The sequence below is a fragment of the Protopterus annectens genome, chromosome 6.part0, assembly GCF_019279795.1.
Source record: "Protopterus annectens isolate FY-2018-M chromosome 6.part0, PAN1.0, whole genome shotgun sequence".
In the NCBI taxonomy this organism is placed as follows: Eukaryota; Metazoa; Chordata; order Ceratodontiformes; family Protopteridae; genus Protopterus; species Protopterus annectens.
The window spans coordinates 1,086,710,506-1,086,735,137 of NC_056737.1; the positions used below are offsets into that span (position 1 = coordinate 1,086,710,506).

General features: G+C 44.4%; 1 protein-coding gene across 1 annotated transcript in view; it reads right to left on the reverse strand.

Moving 5' to 3' along the window:
- Window positions 1-24,632, reverse strand: part of TTC7B (tetratricopeptide repeat domain 7B) — a gene marked incomplete in the record, with an annotated part of 1,939,345 nt that overhangs the window by 869,825 nt on the left and 1,044,888 nt on the right. Inside the window, 1 exon segment of the mRNA XM_044074706.1 lies at window positions 5,767-5,850. Within this exon segment, the coding sequence (XP_043930641.1) occupies window positions 5,767-5,850 (84 nt within the window).

Sequence of the window (24,632 nt, forward strand, 5' to 3'; positions counted from 1 at the left end):
CAGAAGCTGACGTGGTCAAGGTCTGCGCCAACTGAATGGTCAGTGCCGATGCAGTGGTAATATTCTGAACTGAGGAGCCCCTCGGTGCCGATATAGTGAAGGCTGCAGGAGAAGACGGAGCCGAGATCACTAATGGAGCCGAAGGCCTCGGTGCCAAAGGTCTAGGCACCGAAAGCACTGGGGCTGACTGAGTGAGCTCCGGAGCCAAATCTTTAGCCTTTTTAGGTTTTGGTTGGCGGGAGTCCCCAGCCGGGGACGAAGGCAAAGATTTAGCCTTGGTAGGGACATCCATGATTTTCTTATGGGCTCTAGGAGGGGTTGAGGCCTCCTACCCAGAAATAGCCTCTGAAAAGGGAGAATTAAGAAGGCCCTTTAGCAACAGCTTGTTTTTCCTTTCCAACAAAGTTCTATTTGAAAAGTTTTCACAGATAGTACAGGGCGGGTCAACACACAAGTGGGACGCCCCCAAACAATAAACGCACAAAGAGTGTGCATCAGAAGTAGATAGTTTGTGTCCACAATCAGAACACCGTTTAAACCCCAGACTACCTTTCTCATCTGCCATGATAGCAAAAATAAATAACAGAAAAAGGTACCAGCAATGGTACAAAAGAATACCCGAAGGTATGAGAAAAAGGGAAGGATTACCAATGATGGTAAGGGGAGAATACTTTGCGGTAAAAAGGTAGAGAAAAGAGAAGAAAAACCTGAAGAAAATATGGTCGCTAGATGCGATAGCGTAAGAGACAACGAAATAGAAACTTTTCTGACAGAAAAGTAATATGAATTGACTATTAAACAACAAAAAACTGTACTTAGCTCAAGAGAAGCAGCTTGACACGACCAAATGGCAATGCGGCAAACAAAATCTGAGGTAACAGGGAGAGGGGGATTGTGGGTAAGAATTTAGCTCAAGAGTTTGAAGCTGACGCGAGCTTGAAAAATGGCCGGCTCGGTTCCGAGGTCGGAACCAATACCCATGCGTAAGGAATGAACGAGGATTAACAATATCAAATCAAACACTACTTCACTAAAAATACTAAAACTACCATTGCCTAATCGCACTTAATCTCCACACTGCTGTAGGCAGCTCCACTCACAAATCTAAAAAAAAATCTGAGCTAGCAAAACTTGAATCTTGTTATAACAAAACTGCCAAATATGCTACAAACCTACCAGCTAGAGCTCACCATTGTACAGCACTCAAGCAACTCAAATGGCTAGGGCTCCCCATCTCCTTCACTACATCCAGTTAACCATGACCCACAAAATATGCTATGAACCTGAGAAAACACCTGCCCTACAAGTATTTCTTCAAACATATGCCACTAACAGAACCCTATGGTCCACTAACAAACATCACATAAAAATCAATATAACCAAAAACCAAGCTGGAGATTCCCTCTTCTCAATTTACATAGGTAAAATCTGGAATGCACTACCAGAAAACATTACAGTGGTTACATCACTAGCCCAGTTTAAAAAATACTAGAAAGCCACTTAATCAATAAATGGCTGTGTCCTTGCTCTGCACCAGACTAACCTATCCCTCGACTATGACACTACTTTGTTTCACTTACTGACAAATCCATCCCCTCTGTCTTTTCTGTTGACTATGTCTCTCTGCAAACTACCACTCCATAGTACTATAACTCTGTAGAGCTGATGGCATATTAAGACTCGACAATTCAATTTCTTAGTAAACTGTGTTCAGAACTTGTGTGTCATATTGGTCTCTCTATGGTTTAATGATACAATGTATCTCTACTTATTGTTAATCGTCGGATTCTATCGATCAGGTTAAGAATTACTGCGTATTACATAAACTGTGATATTCTGTAACTAGTCTGTATGCATAACTGCTTGTCCAAACTGTATCTAGATAGTGTTTAACTTCTGTTCCCTACATAGTCTACATATATTTTGTATTTCTGTATGCATCAATGTGGAGCTTTTCTCCCCAGGCCTCTGCTGAAAAAGGATGTGTTGTGTTGGACTTTCCTGGTAAACAAATGTAAAATAAATAACAAAAAATAAATAAATTTACTTATATTTGTTAATCAGGATACAGCACGCATCCCAAATGGACCCATTTCCGACCTGGCCTGGGTATGGAAGAGAAACAGCTTACATACAAAAAGAGCATAGAAAAAGAAAAACATGGTTTTAGGTTACATCACATATTAAATAGTAGAAGTAAAAAGTCAGAACAATGGAATAGTTGTAAGTTGCACTGACTCAGGAATATGTTGATATGCTTTCATTATTTTAAGAGGAAGGAGAAGAGAGAGAAATCAGAAAAAAAGAAAGTACAGATGTGTAAATTGAGATTACCATAAAAGATGTTCAAATGATCAATGCTACAAGTAGCCTTAGCTACACAGCCGTCTAGCTTCCAAAGCTTCAAGGCACCTTCTATGCACACAAACTGTCAAGCACCTCAGACTAAGCTAAGAGAGAGAGGGAGGCTGAGCCATAAAAAGATAATGTTAGGAACACCAAAAAATAAATGTCCACACCCTGGCACAAAAACACACATCAAAAAGCAAGGGAGGGAGCAGTTACTGCAGCACCGGTCAAACAAACATCTATTCTTACAGTAAAGTTCAACTTACACAACTGTACCGTGTTCACTATACTGATCACTGTAGCAGCAGTCTTAGCTACACGGGTAGATTACCTTAGCTAACTACATTTGGGAGGTGAAAGAGGAGTCCAGGAGACTTACCAAAAGCTTAAGTTGGACCTAGAGAAGGAATCAAGCTGCACTTAAAACCATATTCAAAAAAAAAAACTTTATGGAAGCAGTACATACTAGCTCAAAAAACAGCCCCTATTAATATAAAAACAATAGTACCTTAAAATAGCAGTCCTTGACAGGAAACTTCACATATTAATTTAAAAAATGCAGTGTTTCTTAAAGGTGAATTACTACTTTTAGTTCTAAAATAAAATATACATTATTTTCTTAAAATAAGGGCAATAAATTCTTTGTACAGGGGTTCCCCAATGGGGGCTCATTTGTCAGAAGTGAAGCTCTTAGCCAGCTGCTGCTCCTGTGAAGCCCCAGAGATGGCAAGAAAGTACTGAATAAAGCTTCACCTTGACTGACTAATTCCAAGGAGGGGAAATCAACAATCAGCAGTCAGAGTAAAGACTTTCTGAAGCTGGTCAGTTGCCGTTTCAGTAAATATAATCAAAAATAAAAATAAAAGCCACATTCAGTATGAACATTGGCTGTAGATTGCCTGTGTGTTAAAAAAGAGAAAAGGGGTTGTGGGTGGCTGGACTGATGGATCTCAATTACATTTTTAGGTTCATAGGTGTGTGCTAGGCTAACATAACTGTTTTTTTTTTTTTGTTTTGTTTTAAGATTAGCCATGCATCCAGAATCTCTGACAAGCGTTATGGTACCTTTGGTAGTGTAAGCAGGGGCTTAGAAGATGAAACATTTACAAGTAGGGGCTTGGGAGCTGACCATTTACAGGGTGCTTGTCTCCATTAGAGACACAGGTGCCAAATCAGGGATGATTTCCTTTTCTCCATCCAGATGTCCAAGTTTCACTTGAACTGGGTTAGGAAGGAACTCTACTTCACATGAAATGGTGGCATGGGTAATTTTGGCGCAGTCTGTTTTGCAGATATGCAAGAGGTCTCTCAGAATGGGGTCCGAAGGTGCCTTGTAAGCCAGGTACAGACCTCCCCTCAACAGCATGTAGGAGACAGAAAACATGGATAGGGTTTTGAGGTCATCTGCACAGAATATGTTACTTAAGCCCTATATTCTCTTAGTGAGGAACCACTGTGGATGTCCCAGTTGTTGACTGTGCCTAGCTAGGTACATATCAATGGGGACTTTGTACTCTGTAATAGGTTTGATGAATGCTGAATTACAGGTGCAACAATGACCTCCCTTGGACCTAGATGCTATATCTTTGTTTATAAGTTGCACAACATAGAATAATTTCCTCACTACCATAGACACACAATGGTCAAAAGCTAGATTACTGTCTACATGTGTCCCAAGTCTCTGACTACTGGGTCAACTCTTAAGGGTGTATTGTCAAATGGTAGTTACTGCGGGACCAGACTTCCCGAAGGATACTATTATGAATTTCTTGGCATTTAGTTTTAGTCCATGGCTCTGACACCAGTTATTTGTCTGTGTCAGCCCTTCTTGGAGAACATTAGTGGAGAATTCTACGACTGCTCCTAATTTGCAATCATCTGTAAAAATTTGTTCAAAGGCTCCTGACACTGGTGTTGATTTCAGAGAAGTGGATGACCGAAAGAAGCAGCCCCAGGACCAATCCATGAAGGACTCTACTAGTGACTGCCCCCTTTGTAGAGGCGAGTTCCCCAATTCTGACTTCCTGGGCCTTGTCTGTGAGCCAGCTGGTTATCCACTGGGCGACACCATGGTTTTTACCAAACCTCTTGAGTCTGTCAACAATGCCAGAATGGGCTACTGTGTCAAATGCTTTGGCCAGGTCAAGATACGCAGTGTGAAACATTCTGCCCTTGTCCATTGCTCTGGTGACCTTCTCAAAATAGCCTACAGGTTGAGTAACAATTACCTGACTTTGTCATTATCGATCATTTCCATAATAATTCTTTCCATAGCTTGACTTAGTTACAAAAACTATATGAACTACTTACATTTTTCTCTTCATGTATTCTTCATTCCATCTTTACATAGTAAATTACACAAAATCTGTAATGTTAGTATCAAACTTATTCTGTTTTTAAGGTCAAGAAGCATGAGTCATATATTCATCTAACAATGTAGATATTTTTGGCCAGAATTTAGTTTTAAAGGTTTGTGAATTAGATCCAAATCTTACTGTATCAATTTATTCATCAAATACTGAATTCATCCAATGAATATATTTTGCAACTGTAGGATGAGTTTCTTTTAATCACTTTCTTGCAACAATTTTCCTACCTACAGCCAATACACACCAGAGGAGACTTTTTAACACAAGCAAGCACTGTGTAAACCCAATTCATTTAAATAACTTTAGCAGTCCAAAAAGCCTGACAAAATAACTGGATATTTTCTCAATATGCTGACACATTACTGAAATATATGGCTTATGACTTTTAATTTTTTGGCTTACCTCCGATAGACAGTTGTATTATTACTAAGTATCTGTTTTAACTCTGTCCAGAATACAAAGCTTTATTTCCATGTATAGGCCCTTACAAGCCTAGCTTAGAATTTAGCCCATGTTCCAACAAGTCAGCACCTGATGCCATTGTCCAGCACGGACATGGGTGGAATCCCAGGGGTGTATTTTCTGTTCCCCATCCAGTTATCCAGGCTGCGCTTAAAAAGGGTTACTAATGTACTCCGCTTGACGTGGAGAGGGAGTCTATGCCACAAAAGGGGATATACGGAATTTCCAAAATGAAGGGGATGCTTTGAGACAGAATGTTTCTTTTCTTATGCATAAAATGATGCATAAAACAAGAGATGCAACATTTTAACACCGCTGAAAAAGGTGTTTTAAGATAAAATGGTAACATGTTGACATTTACAGTAACTTCAAAAGTATAAAAAAAAATGAAAACATGACAAGTAATATTAAACAGGAATACCGACACAGAAAAATAAAAATGTCAACATTTTTACAGAAGAATATGTGCACACCTTCACAAATGCATATCTAACCAGAAGCAATAATTTAAAAGAGCTTATCTGTGAAAAATGAAGACAAAACAAATATTGTTAAATGTTAGTATGAATTAGGCTTCCGCACTTACCTTCCCTGCTGCCATCAGGGACAATGCAAACTGATACCAGAGATGAAACTCCTCAAAGGCAAACTTCATAGCTCTTTCAAGGCACTACATTTAAGCAAAAATCACAATTCGATCAGTTTGCTCATAACCATTGGAAAAGACATTTAAGTAAATCTTTCAAATGTACAAAGAGTGAAAGGTTATTCACTTGTTTTACTAAAGACAAAAAAAAGAAGTTATGTACTCACCATAATGTTCCATCTGAGCAGTTCTACTTCATTTGTCTTCAACCTGTGGATCCGTAGCGAATCTGAGCTGGCAACTTCACAAGCATTTGCTCCAAGCTCCTCCCCTTACCCATAATACACCACCTTCCAACCCTCAGATCGAGTTTGCTGCATACTACACTGAACAACCTGATCCCTAAATACCTTACACACAAAAAAAACAGCTATGAATGCTGTCCGTATGGTAAGGCCAGGGGGAGGGAAGGAGGGACGGTTGAAGACAAATGAAGCAGAACTACTCAGATAGAACGTTATGGTGGGTACATAACTTCTTTATCTGAAGTAGTTTACTTCATTTGATCTTCAACCTGTGGGACAGAGTCCCCAGCAACTAAACACCTGGGTGGCCCTCATGGAAGGATATTCCGGACCACCGCAGAAACAAAGGATGCTCTCCTTCGAGAAATCAAATCCAATTTATAGTAAGAAATAAAGGTATGAGATGAGGACCAAGTAGCCACAGAACATATGTCGTCTAAGGATACTCTCTACCAAAAGGCCGCAAAAGTAGCCATGGATCCAGCCGAGTGAGCTTTAACCTGACTTGGAGGAGACAAACCTTTATCCTTGTAGATCTGAAGGATACATTGGGAGAGCCACCTGGCAATGGTCACCTTGGAAATAGGTTTACCCAAAAAAGGTTTAGAAAAGGACAAAAACAACTGGTCAGATTTACGAAAAGTTTTGGTCCTGTGCAAATAGAACCATAACTGTCTATGAACATCCAACAAATGCAACTTGTATTCAATTTTGTTTGTAAAATTTGGAAAGACAACAGGTAAATTGATAGTTTGATTGATATTAACCTCCGATGCTACTTTTGGGAGAAAAGAAGGACTGGTGCGAAGAGAAACCCTGTCCTTGTGGAAAATCATGTATAGAACCTTGACAGACAATGCCTGAATTTCTGAAACCCTCCTAGCAGAGGTGATAGCCACTAGAAAGGATGTCTTCCAAGACAAAAACTTAAGATCTGTGGTTGCTGCAGGTTTAAATGGAGGAGCAACCAATGCTTGAAGTACCACAGTAAGGTTCCGTGGGGGAATAGGATCTTTGATCGGGGGATGTAAGAGGAAGGTACCTTTTATAAAGGTTTTGCACAATCTGTTAGAGGCTAAAGAACCAGAGTTCTCACCCACGTGAAAATGAGAAATGGCGCCTAGTTGAACCTTGACTGTAGACGAGCTAGCCCCTTGTTGAAAAATCTTTGCCAAAAAATCAAGAATAGCTGGAATGGGAGATGTGAAAGGATCTAAACTCCTTTGAGAAGCCAAAAAGGAAAAACACTTCCATTTACTGCGATAAATCTTTCTGATGGACGACTTATGAGCTGCCACCAGAATAGACTTGACCGAAGAAGACAATCCCGGAGCCCTAGCAATTAAGGGAACTGGAGCAGCCAAGCTGAGAGCTTCAGAATGTCCAGATTCGGATGAGGGACCCTCGAGGGGTGCGAAATGAGATCCTGAATGGAATTCAAGATCCAAGGAGGAGCTAGAAGATGAGACCAAAGGAAGGGAAACCATACCTGGCGAGGCCAAAACGGGGCAATGAGGATCACTTTGCTCCCCATTCGAAAGCTTTCTGTAGGAACTTCAGAATAAGGGGTACAGGAGGATAAGCATAAAGAAGACCGGGAGGCCAAACATGGACTAGAGTGTCTCTGAGGGACTCCCCCGGTGGGGGGTTCAGAGCAAAGAACTCACTGCACTTCGCATTTGGAGGAGATGCGAAGAGATCACAGCAAGGCCGACCCCACTCTAGAAAGATCTGCTCTGCTACTGAAGGATTCAGAGACCACTCGTAAGGCATCAGAATAGTGTGGCTTAGTTTGTCCACGAGAATGCTGGACCACCCTGGAATATGCGTTGCTACCAGAAAACGATCAGTGGAGATCGCCCATTCCCAAACTCTCATGGCCTCACGACAAAGGGGGTAAGATCTGGTCCCTCACCCCACCGACATATTGTCTGACTGGATTGCAATGGTTCCCAGAGGTAGAAAGGCATGAAGGGCCTGCAATGCTAAAAGGACCGCCCTCATCTCCTCATCTCCAGAACGTTTATATGCAAACTGGTCTCGATCGGGGACCACATGCCTGGGACTGTCCTTCCCGAACAATGCCCCCCCACCCTAGCGGGGAGACATCCGTGGTCACTATGGCTTGGGCAGGGGCTGGAACAAAAGGTCGTCCCCTCCAAGATTTCCGAAGACTGTAACCACCATAGAAGGGATGACCTGCAGACTCCAAGGTGTATTGGGTGCAACAACGGAAGATCCAACAAAGACCATTGTACAGCTAGAGTCCACTGTAGTATTCGTATCTGTAATCGAGCATATGGTAGAAGTGTTATCGTCACTGCCATAGAACCTAGGGCCCTTAAGACGGACTCTGCTGAGGGAAGGTGAGATCGGTAAATGAAGGTGACATGCATCCTTAAATTTTGAACTCTCTCCGAGGTCAGGAAAACTTTTGTCTGTAACGTGTCTATCCGTGCTCCTATGTATTCTATCACCTGGACAGGGTTTAGAAGAGTTTTGGCTGCACTGATTGTAATCCCTAGATAGTGTGCAAGCTGTAGGAAATAGTCTCTGGTCTGACAAAGTAGACGCTTGGTGGGAGCAGTAAGGAGCCAATCGTCCAGGTAAGGGTAAACCTGAATCCCCTGAAGCCTCAGGTGAGCCGTTACTACTGCCATCACTTTGAACACCCTGGGGGCTGTGGTGAGACCAAAGGGTAGGGCTCGAAACTGATAATGACTGGTTCCTAGCCAGAAGCGGAGAAACCTCCTGGAGCTTCTGTACATCTTTATGTGATAGTAGACGCCCTGGAGGTGGGCATGATGGACTGTAAAGTGACCATCTGGAACTTCTCTTTGGCAACTGACAGGTTAAGAGTAGACCGGTCCAGAATGGGCCTCAAGCCCCCGTCTTTTCTGGCATCAAAAGGAACCTGGAGTAGAAACTGATCTGGGGGGGGGGGGTCGATGGCTCGTTTCTTTAGCAGCTTGGAAACCTCTAGCACTGCTGCCTCCCTTTGCATGGGTCGTAGGTCTGGGAGGTGTTTGTAAGGTGTAGGGAGAACCACAAACGGGACTGAATAGCCTCTGGAAATTATCTGAAGCACCCAGCGGTCTGATGACATGGACTCCCATGCAATGACAGGCGACCCCGACTGCCTCCAGAGCAGAGCAGTCAGGGAACCCCTCAGGGTTGCTGCGTGGGCCTGTCCGAGAACAGTTCTCAAGACCCAAAATTCCTCGGAACTCCTCTGCCTCTGGGTCGGCGTCTATCCTGTCCCCCCCTGCCTCTAGGGGGAAAAAGGGCTCTGAGTGCCCCGGGAATACTAAGACTTCCGGAACCACATCTTCTTTTGCCCTCGCTGATTCCGGGAAAAGGATCTTTGAGGGTTCGAGAAGCGGATTCTGATAGCAGTGTCTTCTCATCTTTCTCACTCTGGAACAAGGTGTCACACATGGTCTTACCAAACTGGGAAGAGTCATATGGGGCATTCGCAAAAGACACCTTGAAGGGTCCCGTGAACTGACAAATCTGAGCCAGGCATTACGCCTCATGGTCATGCCGGACCCAGACGCTCCTTTGGTCATGTGTGAGAGGAGTCACATAGATGTATTTGAAACCTCTGCAAAGGTAGCCATCCTCATGGAGAACATAGTCCTGTCCTCCTGCTACATGGACTTTGGGGAAGACTCGGCTAGTTCCTTAACCAAGTTGCGCAGTAGTTGAGTAACATGGGCCAGATAGTTCAGCGCCCTGATAGAAAAAGTCGCTGACGCATAAACCCGCTTCCCTAGGCAATCCATCATCCATCATCCTAGACTCACGGTCATGAGAATGGACCGAGGAACTCTCCTGGGCTAGTTCCTTCTTGGTGGCGGCTGCTACCACCATAGCGTCTACAGGGGACCCTTTATTCCAAGCTGGTCTGTCTACAGGGGGGCTCAATATTTTGTCCGGGCATTTAGGGATTGGTTCCACAGTGTCCAATTCCTTCCAAGCCCGCGAGGTGACCAAGTCCACTAATGGATCAGTGGGAAGGGACACCCAGGAAGTAGACGAGCCTGTGCCGAAAGGAACACTGATTCATCAGAGGAAGGTTTTGGGGCAGACCAACCTTCCCACTGGCGCAAGATTTCCATGATGTCTCCAAAGGAGACATCTTCAGGAGGTGATCTGTGGGAACCTTCCCCATCATCCAAATCAGTGTTATTGGTGAGGGACTCCGGGGAGGAGTAGTGCATTGTCTTGCTCGTAAGCTTGCGAAGAACCTCGCTGGTGGGGCTTTCCGGATGGAACTTGCAAACCACTTGCTGTTCCTCAAGGGGAACCGCCTGGGGCTCCTCGAGCACAGGCTGTCCCTGTGGTATAATGACGGGACTCGCACACAAAGCAGAAGGAGTCGGGCGGAGTCCAAAGATACAGTCAGAGGCCTCAATCCATTGAAGAGAACCCTTTCCACAATGAATGCCGAGGGGAGTGCGAGCTTCCTGGGATAGCATTAAGGTAACTGCTCTCCCCGGACCTGACATGGGAATCGGAGTCGGGCCCGAAGTACACGGAACTCTGAGAAAGGGGCCGTGACCTGACAAGGTCAGAGCCGACGGAATCAGCTCCACTCCCCCCCCCCAGATCCAACACCCAGGCTCCGGCTTGGATTGCCACTCTGATCCGAACTAGTCGGTTCCAACATGCTCCAGGCAGCTGCCAGCATCAAGGAAACAGGTTCTGTCGGCGCCAACCCCTGACTAAGGGAACTCTCGGATCCATGTAATCCGAAACCATGGATCGGATCAGAGAAAGAGATATAGGTGAAAAGAAGGGAAGCAAGCTCCCCCCCTCCAGGGGGAGAGGGGGCTGGCAAGACTCCCATCTGAATTTGTGGGCGAATAAATCTCCGCATCATTTTATCCATGTCAACTTCAGAGAGACTGCGGGTGGACCGCTACAAAGCCACAAACTCCGACCTGGCAGGTCGAAGAACCGAGGCTCTAGAGGGTGGTCTGGGCTCCTCCAGCTCTGGAGAAAATCTAGAATCTAGGAGATCGGAGCAGGAGTCATGGTGCCTAGGTTGAATTTTGGTTGGAGGACCAGTCGGAGCCGAAAGGTCCGGGGACCTCTTTCTCTTTTCAGATATGTTCTCTCTCTCCTTCTCTCTGCCTTTTCTATGCTCCGCTTCCACAGGCTTAGAGGCAGGAGGATGATTCCAAGCCTGGGAGAGAGGAGAAGCAAGGACAGGAGTAGAACAGGGGGTCACAGCTGCAGCTGTGACCAAAGGAGAAGAGGAGGTGGCCGCCTCCGTAGAAGGGAGCAGGCCCTTCATAACTAGTTTCGCCCTCCAATCCTTAAGGGCATGCGGATTAAAACCTGCGCAAATACTGCAGTCAGTAGCTAAATGGGCTGCACCCAAACAAAGCACACAGAGTGTGGCCGTCAGCAGGTGACAATTTGTGGCCACACTCAGTGCATCTTTTGAAAACCTGTTTAGGGAGATCAGCAATACCTCACTAAACAAGAAAAAAACTTTTGAGAGAGACACTCCACTCACCACACACACAGACAAGCACACAGAAGGCTGAGGGGGAGAGGAGAAAGTCTAACTACTACAAACTGCCTAAACTGCCTAAAACTAAGATAACAAAACCTACTCTCGACGCACCAGCGTAGGGGAGGAAGAAAGGAAACCTATACTACTAGCACACACACACAAAACACAATAACAGCTTTGAAAAAGACCTACTCACAACTTGGAGCTCAAGAATCACGATGCATTGGAAGCCGCAGCAAATAAGATCTGAGGGTTGGAAGGTAGTGGGGGTGCATTATGGGTAAGGGGAGGAGCTTGGAGCAGATGCTTGTGAAATTGCCGGCTCGGATCCGATACAGATCCAGTACCCACAGGTTGAAGATCAAATGAAGTAAACTACTTCAGATCAATTCTTACAACAGCTAAATGGGATTTGGTAACAATAAAAATAATAAACTTCAACAAATACAATGTCTGCTCTGTGGCAAAGAGGCGTTAGCCTACACCATGACAACAACTTTTTTCCCTATTATTTATTTACTTACTTTATTTATCTTCTGGACCACCCTTGCAACTGACCCAGAGTGCCCCTCCTCATTCACTGGCTCTACCAAACCTGACAAACCTCTCACTGAACTTCTCCAACCCATATCTGGGGTCAGTGAGGAGTATGAAGTACATCAGGAGAGTATCACATCTGCTGCCAAGGAGGACTTTTTTATGTCCTACGTTCCTGCCTCCAATATACCATATGCTGTCATGGGGATGGACACGTAAAAGGAATGCTAGCATATCATCCAATTTGCATGGCATTCAGCCAATTCCCTGCCTCCTTGAATCTCTGCTGGAGAGCAATTAAAATAGACACCCATTTACATACCCCCATCCCCTCTTGCCAGCTCCTCAGAAGCCCAAGCCACTACATGAACTTGGGTCACCTGAGCCATAATTAGGGCTTTATCCCTCTACAACAAGATGACATTGGTCTGATTAGCTACCATGGCAATGAAGGAATGTGAAGGGAATAAAAGGATGATGCCAACTTTTCACCCTTGGAGGAAGGGTTACTGCAAGTTTCATTGCAAAGGTACAATCAAGGTGGGGTGGGCCATATAGGGGTATTCCATGGAAGTAAGCCAGTGAGTGTACTGCACCCCAGGTGAGCACAGTGGGTGTGGTAATGCACATACCTTCAATGAATGTGAAGGAGCAGACATGGCATTGTCTTTCAGCCAACACTAGTATGGAGTCAGGAGCATACCAAAAATGTCTTAACCTCAATGGATGTTGGCCATGAGGACCAGCTATTCTGTCTTCCCCTCTTGGTGTCCTTAAATGCTGGGAAAGGGAAGGAGCATGTGGTTCAACAGGAAATGATACTCAAGAGTCACAGGAGGAACAGGGCTAAAATATTAAATCCAGCCCAAACAAGTGTACTAGTATAATGATACAGGCTCCTGTTCTCAGTCCAGTAAAAGTAAAGAGAAATGCCTACTTTCCAAAAAAATATGCTATCATTTTCATTAGAGAAAAGACTGACATTTTAAAGATTGTAAAACATATTACAATGTAAAATACTCCTGGATTCTTTAAAGAAGAACCATGCCCATACACTGAAAAAAACATGTTTATTTCATTATGTCTTGATGTTTCTTACAATTTATCACTTTTGGACTGTGTATACCTTTTTTATGTCTTTAAATGCAATTCCAGAGTTTGCCCACATGGGGTCTGGCATCTTGATTTTTTCAGTCTACCTCCAGGTATCCCACAATGCAGTGTTTGGCATTAAAATATTACATCATAGCCCCTAAGCTCCTGTCAGTGCATTAACTTTACATGTGTTTTAACATATACCCTGCTTTATTGTAGTCAGTCATTTAATTACAATTTCTTGCTTTTCTATGACTACTTAAAAGTCAAACTGGGATAATCACACAGAGTAGCATTCTTAGCACATGAACTTTGTCTTCTGCTGTGAGCTATCAACCACAGCAGCAAACAGCTCAAATTTGCCACTTTGACAGATACGAAGGGGAGCGTTTAGGGGGAGGGCAGATGAGTTTAAGAACTACAACTCATGAATAACAAAAGAATGAAAATTGGCCACTTTAGAAAGATAAAATAACAGGCACTGAGAATACTGTCCTGTGTGATTATCCCGGTTTGTCTTTTGACAGAGAAGCTTTAAGCATTGCCACCAGGCCAGGTCTAGTCACACTAGTCATGGTGGAATTAACTCTTGAGGTGAGGAAGGAGTCAGTGTAGCTGAATGAAATCAGGGAGTAAAATCAGAATTACTGCTGTTCACAGATGACAGATGACACAGATGCAACAGCAGAGATAACACTGACTAAGGAGGCATCAGGTAGGTCTACAGTGCAACAAAAAGATGACAGCAATGGTCAGAATAAGATGAGGAGAAAAGAGTCCTAGTGGGGAACACAATCTCAGCAATGATACAGAAGAACCTACAGGAAAACAAGAATGAAAGGGAATGAAATCAAGGAGATGGGACAAGGCAAGACTTATAGCCAGATGGGAAGGGCAAATGCACTCGGAATGAGCATGTTGTCTAGACTGCATGCAATAAGAAACTCACTAACAGACTGAATGGAATGCAAAATGATGTACAAACCTGGAAAGAGAAAGGCAAGGGGAGGACAGTAGCAAGAGACAAGCTAACACTAAGCAGGAAAAAGGTGTGGGGGGCATCCCACACATACCCTTCTACTCTCAGACATATAATACGGAGTGAAAAACAAGGAAAGAATGGCAACAACTAAGGAGGTCCACAATGAGCTAAGTGGTCAGAATATAATGGTAAAAGGAGGAAACATGATGTGGGAGGAGCAGAAGAGAAAATTATGGAGGGGGTTCATAGGAAAAAGGTAGCATGCACTAGGGGTGAGGGAGGAAAATGAGTTAAGGGAAAGGAACAGAGTACGTTCAAGACCCTGGAAGATGTGCCCTGATCATATGGAATTCTGGCAAAATGAGTGGTGGACATATAGAAGGTTGAGAAAGAAATTGGCAGAAATTAAAAAAAGAGAATGAACTTAAAGAAGAAGAGCAAGGTAAAAGAATGGAACCAAGGGAAATATGAGACAGGCAAGAAAAAGTCAGGTCAGGGTGAGGAAAATATACAAAAAAATTAGGGAAAAGAGAAATGAAGCAACTCTGAAAGGAATAAATACAGGATGGGGGCAGGGAAGAGGGAAAAAAGACAAGTCAAGGAGGATGGAAACAGGTAATCAGGATGGCCAAACAGATAAGCAAGTACATAGAATGGTGGACCAACCACTGAGGATTATTCACACCAAAAAGGTTGGCAAGGGATGGAAGCAAGAAACTCTCCAAATGTTGGAGATGCAGTGAAGAGGAAAGCAGGGAGGATACATATGCTCTCGGGTTTCACCTAGGCAGAGAAGAAGTGGAAGGCAGCCCCAGACAACTGGTACAAAATGTTCAACAACAAAAAACTTATGGGAATGCTGCTTCTGCAGATTAGCAGTAACAGAAGAGAGATGGGGAGCTGCAAGAAAAAAATCATAAGGCTACATACACCAAGATAATGAGTGTACAAAATGGAGAAAAAAATAAAATAGGCTATGGATGAAGAACACAGAAAGACTATTCATGAAAGTGGCAAGAAGATGCACAACACAATGCAGGTTGACAGGATAGGGAGAAAAATCAATGGCACAATGGATGGTGGTACTGTAGTACTGCAAAAGGAAGTGAGGGGAGATGGAAGAGTATTACATGGCATACTGCCAATGTAAATATACAGTGCACCATTCATGAAGAAAGCAGCATGGAAATATGATAGTGAAACAATAAGGATGGTTAAAACAATACTTGGGAGTACAGGTCTGGACCACATTCAGAAAACAAGATGGAACTAAAAGAAAATGAAGGAAAACATAGCTAGGGACATGAGTAGGTGGAGTGAAAATACCCTGGTATGAAGGGTTAACACTCTGAAAATGATATCAAACCCAGGACATTGTAAAGGATAACATATATACTGACAACAGGCAAAGTAAAAAATGAAGAAATACAAAAGCCCTATAACTCCTACCTACTCAAGAGAAAACAGACTAAAAGTAGCATAAGGTGGGTGGGTGGGTACGTGGTCCCATGCCTAGAGAGTTATGTACTTGCCTGCAACAGCTGGAAATGGTTGAAAGCAAGACAGACAAAATGGTACAGATGATCAGAGAAGCCCAAAGATGAAGGGAGAGAAAAAGATATCTGAAGGAGGGAGCAGAGAGGATAGTAGAGAAGAGCTTAAAGCAAATCAAATGACAGGCAACGGGATGAAATAACAAGGTTAGAATAAGTGTTAAAAAGAAATAAAGGAGAAGGAAGCATAGCCTGGATGGGAAGAGAATGATGGGAGAAAGGTTAGGATGAAGATGGAAAAGAATGGTTAAAGAAATGAGCAGTGCATGAAACTTTTCACAGACGAGAAAAGAACAAGCACAGAACAGCAGCTAGGGGAGTTCAAAAGGCCCACTACTCATCAGGAAGTGGTAAGAGAGGAAGGGAAAGGGAAACCAGGTGTGTTACATAAAGACCAGGGGAAAGAGGAGAAAGAAGACAAAGAGAGGACACGGCAGAGGAAAACTGGGAAGGGGCAGTTAGAATGCAGAAAAGATGAAGTCAAGTCACAACTATAGGACCAGCAAACACTACCGAACAGATGGTAAAGAAATCCCCAAAAAAACTTGAGAAAGGCCTGAGAACAGGGGAAGCCACAAGATGGAGATGTTGGGAGAAATGGAAGAAATTATATAACTTTTTGAAACCATAACTGCTAAAAAAAGATGTACGACAAACTGACACAAGAACGAGAAGCCATATGGGAGATTAAACCTGAGAAAAAGTCGAAGCGATCCCTGAGTTAGTAAACAGCAGAACCTAGGTCAGCTCTGTTGGCTTAGAAAGATAAAGTCCCAACTACAATTCATGCAACCCAAGTTCAATTAGCTGCTCAGGAACCTGATGGAGCAGAAATAGAGGAATGATGTAATCTCGAAAGCTAACCTTTCCTCTTGGGAAGTGTGAAAAAATACATGCCTGAGGTGCATGTTCCCTGGTGCAGGATACATATCCCCTGGGAGCAATTGTTTCAAGGGGACAAGGCTGTCTTGAGGGTTTCACATCAATAAGGGAAGAGTGTGACATGCCCTTGGAGATGCCCTCTGCACAACAAACCTAGGTATGTGAAGTGGGGGGGGGGGGGGGGTTGGTTTGTAAAAATTAAAAACCTAACAACTTTTGATGTCAGCACTTAACAACTGTCTATCTTCTATGTGGATGGGAAATTAATGGTCTAATTGACTAAAAGTGGGTCTAATGGTTGGCAGGCAACAGGGGCAAAAATCTAAAAACAGGAAAAGGAGAGGACCCACTAAGGGACAGAATTAAATCATTAACAGTAGTGCTGGCAGGGGAAACAGTTACATCAAAAATATTGCAAAGGGGCCTGAGGAAGGACAGAGATATAAGAACTCCAAATAAGCGTAAATGCAAAGTTACAGCTAAGGCAAGGGGGATTCAGGAACAGAGAAAAGCTGGCAGATATAAAAACAAAAAAGACTGCCAAAAATACAGAGTAATGAAGGAGGAAATACAAGGGAAGGGAAAGGTCTGGGGGAGTGCAGGAAGAAGTAAAATAAGAAGAGGGAAGCTCAATATCCAAAGCATGGGGGAGTGCAGGAAGAAGTAAAATGAGAAGAGGGAAGCTCAATATCCAAAGCATGGGGGAGTGCAGGAAGAAGTAAAATGAGAAGAGGGAAGCTCAATATCCAAAGGATGGGGGAGTGCAGGAAGACGTAAAATGAGAAGAGGGAAGCTCAATATCCAAAGAATGGGGGAGTGCAGGAAGACGTAAAATGAGAAGAGGGAAGCTCAATATCCAAAGGATGGGGGAGTGCAGGAAGAAGTAAAATGAGAAGAGGGAAGCTCAATATCCAAAGGATGGGGGAGTGCAGGAAGAAGTAAAATGAGAAGAGGGAAGCTCAATATCCAAAGGAAAATAAATAAGAGCATTCTGCAGAAGCCAGAAGATGGTTCAATTGTACAGGTTAACTTATCATAATAGCAGATGTTTAAACAGTCAAATGCTTCAGTAGCCTAAGCTCTGTGGGTTATATCCGGCCAAAGCTATAACAGCTAGCCAAATTCCACAGCTTCAGGGAACCTTCTATGTGTTCAAACTGTCAGTCACCTTGTATGGCGTTGACTAAAAGCCAAGTTTGATTGCCAAGCCATTCAGAGCTATCTTGTCAACAGAGGTGGAAAGGCTGACTCCTAAAAGGACAATGTTAGGACGAACAAAGAATAAATAACCACAGCCTCACCTAAACACAGCAAAAAAAACAAGGGGGATGGAGGAGGGAGCGGTTGCTGCAGCAGTGACCATTCAAATATCTACTGTTATGGTAAGTTCACTTACACAACTGTACTACATTCATCACACTGATCACTGCTGCAGTGGCCTTAATTATAAGGTAGTTTACGTACCTTACTACATTTGTGAGGTGGAAGAACAGTTCAGTAGCCCCTAGAGAATGGTCTTTGCAAAGCCTGATCTAAACCTAGAGAAGGATGTGCAAACCTTAACATATAAGCTTGACAATTCAAAATTCTGAAAATCAAAGTTTCAAAAGCATACACTTTTTCCCGTACTTATGAAAAATCTTCCCATCGTTATCAGAAATAGTAGGACTGGATTTAACTAAGCGTTTAGCAGCTATAGCTGTTGGGTCAGGTTTGGAAATAGTGTATAAAAACTTAAAAGACTGAGGAAATTTATATATCCTATCTGCCTTGTCAGGGGCAGCTGGCAGACTGTCAGGAAAATTGCAGGCAGTAACACACATTCGCCAAGGCTGACAGAACTTGGAGGAATGAGTGCAGCTCATGAAATTCGTTCATAACAGCTCATTGTAGCTTCTGAGGGACTAAGAAACATCAGTGTTCTCCCACTGAAAGCACTGGCACATTCTAGAAATAGTCTCAGAGAAACAGAAACTCAAAAAGGGAGAATCGAAATTGAGCTGAGGAGCAAATTTGCAGCCTGCTGAAAGGGCAGGGACCGATAAGCTGTTCCATGGGTGAAACTGAAAATGATGCCCAAAACCCAGGTAAGACTGACAGCAGTAGTCAGTGAAAAAAAAGAAGTTATGTACTCACCATAATGTTCCATCTGAGTAGTTGTACTTAATTTGTCTTCAACCTGTGGGTTATGGATCTGTATCGGATCCGACACGGTCGCATATCCAGCATCTGATCCAAGCTCCAGGTCCCTCCCCTTACCCATAATGCCCCCCGTCTCCTTCCTTCAGATCGAATTTGTTGTTCAACAAATAATATACACCAGACCCAACAAGACCTTATCTCTACTGGCAGCCTAGAAAATCCTGAGCCAGAACACAGCAATGGACAGCTCCTAGGATGTTCATCTTTCATATCCATGGTCAGGACAATACTGACAAGGTCGGGGGAAGGAGGGAGGGATGTTTGAAGACAAATGAAGTACATGTACTCAGATGGAACATTATGGTGAGTACATAACTTCTTTATCAGAGTTAGATGACTTCATTTGGTCTTCAACCTGTGGGACAGAGTCCCCAGCTACTAACACCTGGGTGGCCCTCACAGAAGGATATTCCGAAGCACTGCAGAGCCAAAGGATGCCCTGTTCCTGGATACAATGTCCAATTTGTAATTTGAAATGAAGGTATGAAATAAGGATCAAGTAACTGCAGAACAAATATCATCCAATGACACCCTGGACCAAAAGGCCGCTGAAGTAGCCATAGACCTGGTGGAATGCACTTTTACCCGACCCAAAGAGGAAATACCCTTGACAGCATATATTCGAATAATGCATTGGGAAATCCAATGAGCAAATGTCACCTTAGAAATTGGTTTCCCTAAAAAGGGTTTTGAGTAAGAAACAAACAACTGATCAGATTTAAAAAAAAGCTTTTGTTCTGTGCAAGTAGAATCGCAATTGCCTGTGCACATCCATCAGATGTAATTTATGGAAGACATTAAATTGATCGAGCTAACTTTCCTCGATCGGGTATAACACTGAGTGCCGAATGGTCGGAGTGTCGTACATAACATCAAATGAGACATTTCTGACTGCTCTACCACCTAAACAAGTGCTACCATGGGTCAAAAGGGGGGGGGGGGGTTGCGATTCGCAACAATTGCAATTATGGGAATTTGCCACACTGCTTTCGAACATTTTCCAATCGGCCATCCACCGGCCCATCACATGACTGTATACCATAATTTATATTCACCTCTATTCTAAAAATTAGGAAAAAAGACAGGAAGACTGCTAATCTGATTAATATTGGCTTCTGACACTACTTTAGGAAGAAAGGGCGGGTTAGTACGCAGAGAAACCCTGTCCCTATGAAAAATCATGTAAGGAACTTTGATGGATAGTGCTTGAAGTTCCGACACTCTCCTGGCAGAAGTAATGGCGACCAAAAAGGCAGTCTTCCAAGATAGATATTGCAAATCTACCGAAGCTGCAGATTCGAAAGGAGGGGAGACTAAAGCCTGAAGTACAAAAGTAAGGTCCCACGGGGGTGTAGGACCCTTCACCGGGGGTCTTAGAAGAAAAGCACCTTTAAGGAAGGTCTTTCGAAGTTCAGAAGACGCTAATGAAGTCATGTTTTCTCCCACATGAAAATTAGAAATTGCGGCCAGTTTGACTTTGACAGTGGAGGAACTGGCACCTTGCTGAAAAATCCCAGCCAAAAACTGCAAACACAAAAGCAGTAAACAGGTCCAATGCCCGTTGCAAAGCCCAAACAGAGAACCATTTCCACTTGTTATGGTAAATCCTTTTGGTGAAAGATTTGTGAGCCGCCACCAAAATGGTTTTAACAGGAGATGAAAAAACAGGAGTCCTAATAATCAGGGGAACTGGAGCAGCCAAGCAGTGAGTTTCAGACTGTCCAGGTCTGGGTGAGGAATCTCCAAGGGATGAGAAATAAGATCTGGAAGTGGATCCAAGGTCCATGATGGAACTACTACCTGAGACCAAAGGGAGGGAAAACAGATTTGGCGAGGCCAGAATGGGGCAACGAGGATCACAGTGTTCCCTAGCCTGCGAGCTTTCTGAAGAAACTTTGAGATGAGGGGCAGCAGGGGATAGGCATAAAGAAGATCAGGAGGCCAATCATAAATTAGTGCATCTCTGGGGACTTCCTCTGAGGGGGGTTAAGTGCAAAGAACTTGCTGCATTTTGCGATGGAAGGAGATGCGAATAGATCGCAGCAAGGACTACCCCACTTTCGAAAGATCTGTTCCTCCACTGAAGGATTCAGAGACCACTCGTAAGGCATCAGGATAGATCTGCTGAGCCTGTCTGCTAGAATGTTGGACCATCCCTGGATGTGCACTGCCACCAGAAAACGGCCAGTGAAGATCGCCCATTCCCACAATCTCATGGCTTCGCGACAAAGGGGGTAAGATCTGGTTCCTCCTTTTTGTTGATATACCAGACTACTGCCATGTTGTGTGTCTGAACCGCAATTGTCCCTAGAGGAAGATGGGCATGAAGGGCCTGCAACATAAGAACCACCGCTCTCATCTCCAGAATGTTGAAATGCAAACCGGTCTCGGATGGGGACCACGTGCCTTGGACTGACCTTCTAGAGCAAAGCCCCCCCCCCCAAGCTGGGAGGCATCCATGGTCACTGTGGTTTTGGGAAAGGATGGAAGAAAGGGACGTCCCCTGACAAGGTCCATGGAATGAATCTACCACCGAAGAGTCCCTGCATACTCAGGAAATACGGACCGGATGAGACAATCGTAGAGCTAATAGAGTCCACTGAAGAATCTGCATGTGAAGTCGTGCGAGGGGTAATAGGTTGATCGTGGCCACCATAGACCCCAAAGCCCTCAGAACTGTCTCTGCTGTCAGAACCTCCGCTTGAAGGACATACAAGACATGTAACTTTAGACTGTGTACCCTGTCTGGGGTCAGGAAAACTTTCATTTGGATAGTGTCCAAGCCCCAATGAAGTCTAGGATCTGAAGAGGGGCCAGTGACTACTTGTTGAGATTGATGGTGGTGCCCAGTCTTTTCCCTAGTCAGAGGAAATAATCCCTGGCTCGGCATACCATATTTTTGGAGGGGGCAGCAAAGAGCCAATCATCCAGGTAAGGGAAGACCTGAATATCCTGAAGCCTCAGGTGAGCCGCTACTACTGCCATCACTTTGGTGAACACCCTGGGAGCTGTGGTAAGACCAAAGAAAAGGGCTCTGAACTGATAATGACTGGCTCCCAGCCGGAAGCAGAGAAACCTCCAAGAGTGCCTGTCCATCTTGATGTGATAGTACACATTCTGGAGGTCGATCAAGCACATCCAATCTTTCACCTGCAGGTAGGGCAGGATGAATTGAAGAGTGACCATCCGGAATTCTCCTTGGCTACTGACAGGTTCAAGGTGGGTAGATCCAGAATGGGTCTTGGGTCCGTCGTTCTCTTTGGCACTAAAAAGAACCTGGAATAAATGCCTGATCTGGATTGATCTAGGGGGACGGGTTGGATGACTCACTTTCTTAGCAGCTTGTCTATCTCTCGAGCTGCTTCCTCCCTTTCCGCGGGTGTAACATTTGGGAAGTGATTTGGTGGGAGAGGTGTTCAATGAACGGGATGGAATATCCTCTGGATATAATTTGCAACACCCAACAATCTGTTGTTACGGACTCCCATGCAGCTGGGTGTAGTGATAAGCGACCTCCGACTGCCTCCAGAGATGAGCAGTCAGTCAGTCAGCCCTTCAGGGCTGCAGCGTGGGTCTGTCCGAGAATGGTTCTTGAAACTTGATGTTTCTTAGACCCTCTCTGCCTCTAGGATGGAGTCTATCATAACCCCCTCTGCTTCTGGGGGAAGATGAGTCCTGAGTGCCCCGGGAAAACACCTGAGACTTCCGGAACCACATCTTCTTCATCCCTAGCGGATTCCTAGAGAAGGATCTTTGAGGGGCGGAGAAGCAGATGCCGATGGCAGACAGTGTCTTCCAGTCCTTCTCACTCTGGACCAAGGTCTTTCGAACTGACTTCCCAAACAGGGAAAAGCCATCATATGGGGCATTTGCAAATAATGCCTCAAAGGGTTCTGAGAATTGGCAAAGCCAGAGCCAAGCATGGAGCCTCATAGCAATGCCAAAACTGGCTGCCCTGGTGGCTCCCTCCACAGCACGGGAGAGAAGACGCATGGACTTATTAGCTACTGACTTGAGAATGGCCATCCAAGTGGAGAATGCCTTCTTGCCCTCCACTGACATGAACTCCGGGGACGACTCAGCGATTTCCTTGACCAAGTCTCACTGCAGCCGGATAACATGTGCGATATAGTTCAGCTCTCTTATGGAAAAAGTTGCTGAAGCGTATACCCACTTCCCTAGACCGTCTACAGTCCTTAACTCCCAGTCGGGAGGATGGACCATAGAGCTCTCCTGCACAACCCCTTTCGTCATAGCGGCTGCCACCATATCATCCACCAGGGACCCATTATTCCAACAAGTCCTATCTGGAGGGGGACTAAGGACCTTGGGGCGCTTAGGGATGGGCTCCACGGTGTCTGGTTCCTTCCATGCCTGAGATGTTATAACGTCCATGAGTGGATCTGTGGGAGGGGACATCCAAGAAGTAGATAGGTCCCATGCCGGTTGGTTTTTGGGCAGACCCCTCCAGCAAAGGAGTTCCATGAAGTCTCCAAAGGAGTGGGACTCTCTGGGGAGTACTCGCAAACCTCTTGCTGCTCCCTCAGGGGAGCTTCCTGAGGGAAACCGGGCACAGGCTGTCCCTGAGATAGCTGGATGGTCAGGGCCATACCCAAAACAAAGGGAGTCGGGGCAAAGTCCAAGGACGAGATGGTCAAGGGCCTCGACAAAATTGAGAGAACCCTCTCCACCACGTCAAAGTCCGAAGGGGAGCGGACATCCTGTGAAGTGTCAGTAGGAGCTGACCCCTTCCGACCCGACACTCCTGGAGCCAAGATGGCGAGGGGAAGACTGTGCTCTGATGCACTCTGAGCCAATGACAGGGCTACCCAAATAGCTAAGGCTACTGCAGCAGTGATCAAATGAACATCCACTGTTGCCTGGGCCAAAACAGATTCACCACAATTATCCTTGAGGAGTCCATCAGTATGTTTAGAAGAACCCTACAGGCACATTTCCATTCATGAGAATAAAAAGGTAACTGTCTTCCAGGTCTATAAACATGAAATCTTGGAAGAGAATTTCTTTAACTGGCTGTCGGTTGTGGATCTTTTCCTGGAAGACCCCCTGGTACAGTATTCATGAGGATTTGTCCTAGTCTTATTCAGCTTGTCTGGAATAAATCAGTTCTCCGAGTATATTCTGTCCCTGGAGGAACAGATAGTGCGGATTCATTAAGCCCAGGCTACAACAGCTATTCTGTAAAGGGCAGTTAGGACTGGATTTGCCTCCTGTAAATTACGTACCACATCGTGTTGTGACTGCTAACAGAGAGCCTATAGTTCAAAGATGGTTCACAAATGTGACAGAACTTCATTACAGCCATTCTTTATTTAACATATATGTGCTTTTAATTTGTCTTGCTAATTCCAAAGGCCTGAACTTTCACAACTCCCCGACCTCCAAAGATCCCCAAGCAAAGTCTTATGCAATTGTGGCAACAAACTGAGTAGGGGCTGAAACGAGACACAAGTGATTCACCCACTAGAGAAACTCCCTTTTTTCACAAACCTTAACACGAGAAACTAAAATGGAAAAAAAAAAGGAACTGGAGTTGTTGGCACTGGGTTCAAACTGATTTTGATGAAAAACTGAATTTTCCATATGTGAGCTCTGGCAACAGGAATCATGAGAAAAGGCCATGGATACTGTAACTCTGAGATATTCCCAGACAGCTACCAGATTTTATTTTGGAAATCACAGGAATTGCTCTCCATAAGATTCCACTATGCAGTGAATAAGAAAAGGCATTAGGAGGGGCGTGACCACTACACAACAAAAGC